This window comes from Alligator sinensis, unplaced genomic scaffold (assembly GCF_000455745.1).
Source record: "Alligator sinensis unplaced genomic scaffold, ASM45574v1 scaffold309_1, whole genome shotgun sequence".
In the NCBI taxonomy this organism is placed as follows: domain Eukaryota; kingdom Metazoa; phylum Chordata; order Crocodylia; family Alligatoridae; genus Alligator; species Alligator sinensis.
In genome coordinates this window covers 2,540,091-2,547,720 of record NW_005842080.1, presented here as the reverse complement: position 1 = coordinate 2,547,720, position 7,630 = coordinate 2,540,091, and the positions used below count along the sequence as shown (strand labels likewise).

The window sequence follows — 7,630 nt, the reverse complement described above, 5'->3', positions numbered from 1 at the left end:
GGGGGTCTTCATATCCCCCCAACATCCCTCACTCCCCACACACCCACACCCTGCCTGCACAACCCCCCACCACATCCTATGTCCCCCATAGCCACAACCCCTAACCCCTCAACCCCCACACACCACCACACCCACACCCCCTACAATTTACAAGACTAAGAATTTATTTTGTGTTTTATGCAATCGCCTCTATATACACTACGCAAACACAAATCATGACAATATTTTTTGTAATAAAATTAAAATGTTATAGTAGGTGTTTGACTTTTCGTTTTTTTTTCTGGTTCTAAGATTGCAACCTCCCCACCCAAAAGGAGTATTTTCAGGGGCAAGGGGAGGGACTTCTGGTGGCAAAGGTCAGGGGTTAGTGGCTGGGACTTCCAGTCCCAAGATGGCAACTATGAGGCAGGGCAACTGTCAAAGGGCAAGGCTACCCATGCAGCCCACAACAGCTCACCAAAACTTGTTTAGCGACCTTCCACCTAAAATAATTGCCTGCCCCTGAGCTAGACTTTTCTCAGTGGTGGCAGATGACAGAAAAAGAAGCAGGTCTCAAGTTGCTGCAAGGGAAATTTAGGGTAGATATTAGGAAGAACTCTCTCACTAGGAGGGTAGTAAAACACTGAAACAGGTTACCTAGAAAGGTTGTGGAATCTCCATCCTTGGAGGTTTTTAAGACCCAAATAAACAAAGCCTTGGCTGGGTTGTTCTAGTTGGGGATGGACTTGCTTTGAGCAGGGGGTTGGACTAGATGACCTCCTGAGGTTCCCCCTCACCCTAATTTTCTATGATTCTATCCCTGATGCATAGACTTATTTCAAAATGGCTAAATATCAAACAGCTCCCATTAAAGTATATGCAAACTTATACATGCTTAGCATGTCTTAAGAGTGGGAGGGAGAAGGGAAACGAATTTAGGATCTTTATTTGGGTGCTTATGAATTTAGGAAGCACATATTCATCAACCCAAATACAGGATGGAAGAATTTCTGACAACAGAAAGCTTTGATACCCTAAAGGTCAACCTGACCTGCACCGTATGTTTGTCAATTCCAGCATGGCTAAAAAGAAATGCAAGTCAGAGCCACATCTCAAATGATATTAAGTGACAGGACATAATCCCTCAAATCAGACTGAAGTAACATCAGTTTATAACAGCTTGACACAGGATTCATATTCTCAAAATGTTTGTCTATTTTAATTAATACATGATTTAATTAATAATTAGTTACTGTTGGTAAGGCAAGGTGCCTAAGAGCCCCATCCATGGGCCTGGACCTTGCCATGCTAGGTATTAGTACAAAGTAATTCTTAACATATTTCAGTCTAACACCATTTGTCTTCAGTTTTTATAAACACTATTATGCCCATGCATACCTTCCAACCATTTCCTAAATTAGGCAGGTCAGGTTCTTTGGGTAGACGTGATATCTTTTATTAGACCAACTGAGTACGTAGAAAAACAAAGTTCTTTGCAAGCATTTGGGTGCAATCACCCTTCATCAGGCATAGGGAGTCTCTGCTATTCATTTCCCAAATTAAACACTCTGAACAAGAGAAGCTACATATAGATTTCCAAAGCAAAGCCCAAAACACTTCACAGAACAACTGACTGCTAGATTCTTTGTATTCTGCCTACTTACAGATCAAGAAGCAAACGATTAAGTTCCATTATAAAACTTTTGTTACTGTCAAAAAAAAAATGAAGCTAGAGAAAGTCTACTAAACTAACCATACTATTATCAACACATCAAGTGGCATTTTCAAAGTTAGGTTACCCTACTCATTCTGCCAATAATTATGATTCACAGATTGGCGGCATGTATCTCCCTTTAGTGGTCTGACAAATAAGGAGACCATTAGTAGGGATCTCTGGAATTTGTGCTGGATTTGTGTGGTGGCTTCTTTAATCTTGGAGTTTCCCCCATGCACCCCTCTGCTGCTGGCTGGTGGAGGGGCCCTACCCTAGCCTCATGACAGGGAGGCAAAAACTGTTTTAAAGATGCTGAGGTTTTTGCCTCCTGGCCAGATGCAGGCAGCAAGTGACAGGGTCCCTCTGCCAATGAGTGGTGGGGGGTGGCGCACCGGGGAAACTCCAACATTAAATAAGCTATCGCGCCATGCATTTCCGGTGTGAATTCCAGAGATTCCTAGTCATTAGCAGAGACGGCTTTAAAAACATCCCAGACAATCCTCTTTTGTAGATCACCACTTCAAACACACACAGGCTGAGTACTTCAAAAGATAAAACTGAAGTTACCTTTCTTTAATTGACATTGTTTTGGTGGATGCATCAAGTACATCCTCAGCTGTTTCCATTCTGTTCTCTTCAGCAGAAAACATCTCGCAGGGGCTCTTATAGAATTTTCCCTCCAACTCTTCAGATGTCTCCTGCTGTTTACAGGATGCCAGAGTTGCAGTTTGTGAAACAGTCTTTGTTGCTGTTGTGCCAACAAGTTCAGAAGTAGGCTCAACATGGTCTGTTCATTTAAAAGAGAAGTGCAGAATTAGCATTTACTGCTGTAACATTTCTTACATTATTAACTGTGAACCAGTAAAGCTACTATTTAACATTCAAGTCAAGCTCTACCTTAATTGACAAGGAGTTTCTGCCTGAACTGGCTTCCTAAAATTAAGCATTAAGAAAAGAAAAGAAAAAAATTAACCCATTGAATAGACTGTCAAATGTTGACTGAGATTCACATGAAACGGCAGGATATCATCCTCAGCAGAAGTCTCAACACTGTGTTGACTAAAAGAGCTGTAATCTCTCCTTTGTACAAGGGGGAACAGAAGTCACGCTCCAGAGAACAAGGGCAGGAGAGAGAAAGGACACCTAGGAAGATGGTAGGAGATGGGTAACTGGAAGAGAAGGACAAAAGGCAGAGGGAAGGAGAAGGAGAGGCAGAGGCCGAGGGAAGTAGATAACTTGACGGCAATTGGATTCGGACAGAGCACACCTGTCAAAAGGAAACGTGTACAAGACTCTTTATGGAAACTAACACAGCAATGGAACAACTGAACAAAAAAAATCTCTTTACAGCTGTGTCTAAGAGCAGAGTAAACTTAATGCTGAAGAAGCCATCCCCCAAGGACCAGGGTCAGTAAACTATGGTCCATAGGCCAAATATAGCCCAAAAAGCCATTGGATTTGGCCTGTCGATGCAGGACTTCAGTGGTGGGGGCTTCTCTCATGCTGCAGTGGGGAGTAATGGCAGCAGCAACAGGGAGGAGCCTGCCTCCTTACCTGACCTGAGCTGGGTCATTCTGACCCATAGTCTCAAAAGGTTGCCGACCACTGCATTAGGAAGACCTGAATTACCTTAGTTTTCTTTTTTAAATTGGACAGCTTTGAGGCATTTTACAACAGAAACAATTGCTCCTACTCTAGTTCTGCCCTCTCCCCACAGAGGCACAAGAATTGTACGCCATCAGGTGACACAAAATACTTTAAATAGACTAGGTTAGCTTATTTATTCTAATGTTGAATCAAATAGCAACTTTGAAATAATGGGCACAAGCTGACTGAAGATCGCTTCAGGCTAGACATAAGGAAAAGTTTCTTTACAAGCCGAGTGCCAAGGGTTTGGGACAGGCTCCCCCTGTACATTGGCAACGTGTAAGGGGTGCATGCGAGTGCACATGCACCCCTTGAGATTGGCTGTGCCCCCCCTGGAAGCGCTAGCTGCGAACCTGGAACTGCTGGTGGAAGTGTACTTCCAGTTTCGCCACTGGTGGTTCCGGGGTCGGTGATCAGCCACTGGGGAACCCCCTCCCATGATCTGGTGCCCCCCCAGACTTAGGAGGCACCAGTCACCCATGCCCCCAGAAGTAGTAGTCATCTACCCTGGTGATCTTCAAAAAACGTCTAGATGCTCATCTTGCTGGGATCATTTTATCCCAGTAGTCTTTTTCTGCCTATATGCAGGGGGGCTGGACCTGATGATCTGTAAGGTCCCTTCCAGCCCCTTACAACTATGAAACTATGAAAATGCTTGGACTTACAAAGTGTGTGCGCACGTATGTGCATTACATGCAAACTATGTACAAATACTGATACAGTACCACTTTGGGTTCATTTAGCTATTTTTGTTGGGAAGAATTCTTACCTACAATTCATGAGTTTTCCTCCTTAAGAGGAAACAAAGAGTAAATTCAATTGTATTAAAATCAATGAGCTATAAAAAAAGTTAAAGGGTGGGAAACTATGTGCAGATGCTTTCAAAACTGCAAGCTCCAAGGTTCATTGAACACAACCTTTATGTCTTTTTATTTTTAACAATAAATGATTTTATATTTTAGTAAAGGATCAGAGCAAGCCACTAGAAAAAGCTCCAGATATTAGACAAGTCTGCAAAGAAAGAAACTCTGTACTGTACCTCTTTGCAAGGTCCTGCTTCTCATGACACTTTCCAATTCCTCCTCAAAGAATTGCTCATTCTGGAGTTCCAGTTTATCCTGAATGACAGTATTGGACAAAAGCTCCTCCTCTTCAGAAGGCTGAAAAAGTGCTTGTGATCTAAACAATTCTGTACTGCTCTTCCTTGGGAAAGCATAATTTGTCAATTTGTGGTAATCTTCTGTCTTCTCAAGAGCAGGGTGTACGGTTTCTTCCTCAAAAGAGCCATACTTTCTGATTTCATTATCTTCATGTGCTAGGAATCTGTCTCTCTCTCCTTCATCATGTTCCTTTGATGCTCTTTTGCTCTCTATCGCATCAACTGAAGGTTGCCACTGTTCTGATTTCAGCGCACCTTTTATTGAAGAATCTACAGTTTCGACTGAAGAATGGAATCTCAAATCAGCTTTACTAGTAGCACTTATGTTTTCATCAACTGCTGATTTTGCATGAAGATCTCCCGCATACACTGCAGAAATGGCAGAAGCCATAGTTGACACTGATGTTACAACAGCAGGTGGCAAAGGAGTGATTTTTCCACTTTCATTTTGCACCTATGCATAATGAAACAACATTTATGAAAAGCATGACCAGAGAGCTCTGAGAAGTCATTCACAGGAACAGGTTTATAAACAAGGTTATAACAGTTCATATCAGGGCAAAGAACACATGCCTGTTTAAACTTATGGTGCTATTGAAATGTATAGCTAAGGAACAGATAACACAAACAGTGTGCTTAGTTTGCTGCAGTATAAATCATAGTTCCTATTTAGGCAAGTAACAACTGCACGTGTGAATAGCAGCCTTTTAGGTCTGTTCTCTCCCCCACAAAGCAGCAAAAGACCGAGCATGTTTCTCCACCAAAAACAAATCATAAGGTACTTTGTAACATGGCCATTATTGTAAAACACTTGGAAATATCAAAGTTTGCCACCTGGTAGAACTCTGAGGTACCAATCGGGGCATTTTAACCTTTAGTTACATATGGAAGGGGTTAGTAACCTACGCCCCGTGGGCATAGGGCTTCAGTAGTAGGAGGCTTCAGCTGTGGACACTCTCCCTTTCCTGAGGGGGAAAGTACTGGCAGTGGCTGTGTCCTGGCACCCACCCACCTGCTTCTGACCCAAACTAGGCTAACCTGGCCCATAGCCTTAAAAAAAAGTTGCCAACTGCCAACATAAGGGTTGAAGAAAAATAACTCTCAAAAACTTGATTTGTTATGGGAATGGTTAAATTACCTATACTGGGCTTTCTGATCGGGTATATTCCCTCTAGCTTGTACTTTCTATTTAGTCTCTTAATAAGTAGATTTAACAAAAAGGATCTGGAGAAGTTAGGTTCCGGGGCAGGAAATAAAAATGATAAAGGGCTTGAAAGGCAAAGCATGTGAGGAGATACTGAAGGAAATAAGCATGTTCAGCTTTCAGAAAAGACACTTAAGAGTGGACGTGATAGCAATCTTCAAATACCTGGAGGGCTCCAATAAAGAAGAGGGAAAACACCTTTTGTTTCATGCTTCAGAGAGTGGAATACAGGTCAGTGGCATGAAGTTGCAGCAAAATAGGTTTGGAATGGATATCAGGAAAAGCTTCTTCACTGGTAGAACAGTGATGCCGTGGAACAGACTGCCTAAGGAAGTTGTGGATTCTCTATCATCAAAGGTGGTTAAAAAGAGGTTGGACAGGGATTGATTGGTCAAGGGTGATCCAGCCATAGCCATGCCTATGACCTACCATGATCTAAGCTGCTGGTGCTTTCCTTTTTGGCAGGACAGGGAGTGCCCACAGCTGACGCCCCAAGCTTCTGAGTTCTGCTGGTTACTGCAAGGGATTGTGAGGAATTTTTCCCCCCCTTCACGCTCAGTTTTCCTCAGGAACATTGGGTGTCAACTGCAGCCAAGGCTGTGGGTTTCGACCAGGGCGTGCCAATGGTCCTACTGGGACTTAAACCCAGAGGTTCCTGGCTAGAGGGTCTTGTCTCTCTGTTCAGAGTAAGACAAACTGAGGGTCTTGTCTCTCTGTTCAGAGTAAGACAACTTTCCATATTTGGGGTTAAGGAATTTTACCCCTTGGTCAGCAAGGTAAGGACTGTGAGGGTTTTCGCCTTTCTCTGCAGCTGGGGAGTATGGCCTTATTCCTTGTGCCTCTCAAGTGTATTTTAACAACCTTTGCAGCAGCATGACATTAGGTGCTATGGTCCCCCTGCTTTAACTGTGGCAGATTAGGATGTTATGTCTTGTGTCAGGGTTGACTGTGTGCTTTTGCTAATAGGTTAGAAAATGGATTTGTAGAGGATAGTTTGAATAGGGATGATTCTGCCTCAGACAGAAGGTTGGGTTCGATGACCCCTAGAGGTCCCTTCCGCCTTGCTTCTGATTCAGTAGCTAGTGAACATGGGAGTTAGGGGTACAGCCTCTGAACCAAAACTTTCTAGACGTTAAATGCTGGAGACCAAGTGGGAGAATAGGGGGGAAAAACACTGGTCAACTCTGTTCACTGTTCCTGTCAGCATCCACTCTGCCACTGCATGACATAGGATACTGGACAAGATGGATACTGGACAAGATGGTTCAGTTTTGGGGCCCCTAATACAGAAAGGATGTGGACAAATGAGAGAGAGTCCAGTGGAAGGCAACAAAAATGGGGAGGGGGCTGGGATATATGACTGAACAGGAACCTCTGGGTCTAAAGTCCCAAGTAGGAGCACTGGCATACCCCAGTCAAAATCCACAGCTTTCAACTGACACCCAATGCTTCTAAGGAAGACTTTAAAAATAGAAAGAAAGAAAAAAACCCTGACAATTGCAGGAGCATGAGGAAAAAAGTATTTCCTCCCAGTCGTATGCAGTGGAAGGGGGGTGCTAATGGGGCTTAACTCCACCAAACGCGGGGCAGTGGTAGGGCTTCAAGGCCACTCAGCTGTGGGCTTCTGGCAGCTGCAGCAGGGGTTGGGAGGAGCGGGTGCACAGCAGTGACGAAGACAGTAGGGCAAGGGCTACGGGAGGGGCAGGCGCTCAGGGAAAGACATGAGTGGCTTGTCCGGGTGGGGCAGCTCCTGCCGCTATTCACACCCCAGGAGGCATGGAGGGCACGTGCCCCCAGATCTGTGCGGAGCAGGGCTCTTCCCGGCAGGGGAGGGGGGAGCTAGACTACGCTCAGGGCTGCATTGGGAGAGGGGGGGCTGCAGCCACCCCAAGATTCGCTGCTTCCTGCCCTGAGCGTAGTCTGGCGC

At 44.4% G+C, this 7,630-nt stretch overlaps 1 protein-coding gene across 17 annotated transcripts in view; it reads right to left on the bottom strand.

Moving 5' to 3' along the window:
• LOC102368693 (supervillin) overlaps positions 1-7,630 on the bottom strand; it is a 169,780-nt gene that overhangs the window by 17,805 nt on the left and 144,345 nt on the right. For all 17 annotated transcript variants that reach the window (XM_025204409.1, XM_025204404.1, XM_025204407.1 and 14 more), the window contains 2 exons: positions 4,380-4,953; positions 2,261-2,480 (listed from right to left, as the gene is read on the bottom strand). In XM_025204409.1, coding sequence (XP_025060194.1) covers positions 2,261-2,480; positions 4,380-4,953 — 794 coding nt within the window. The remainder of the gene's footprint in view (positions 1-2,260; positions 2,481-4,379; positions 4,954-7,630) is intronic.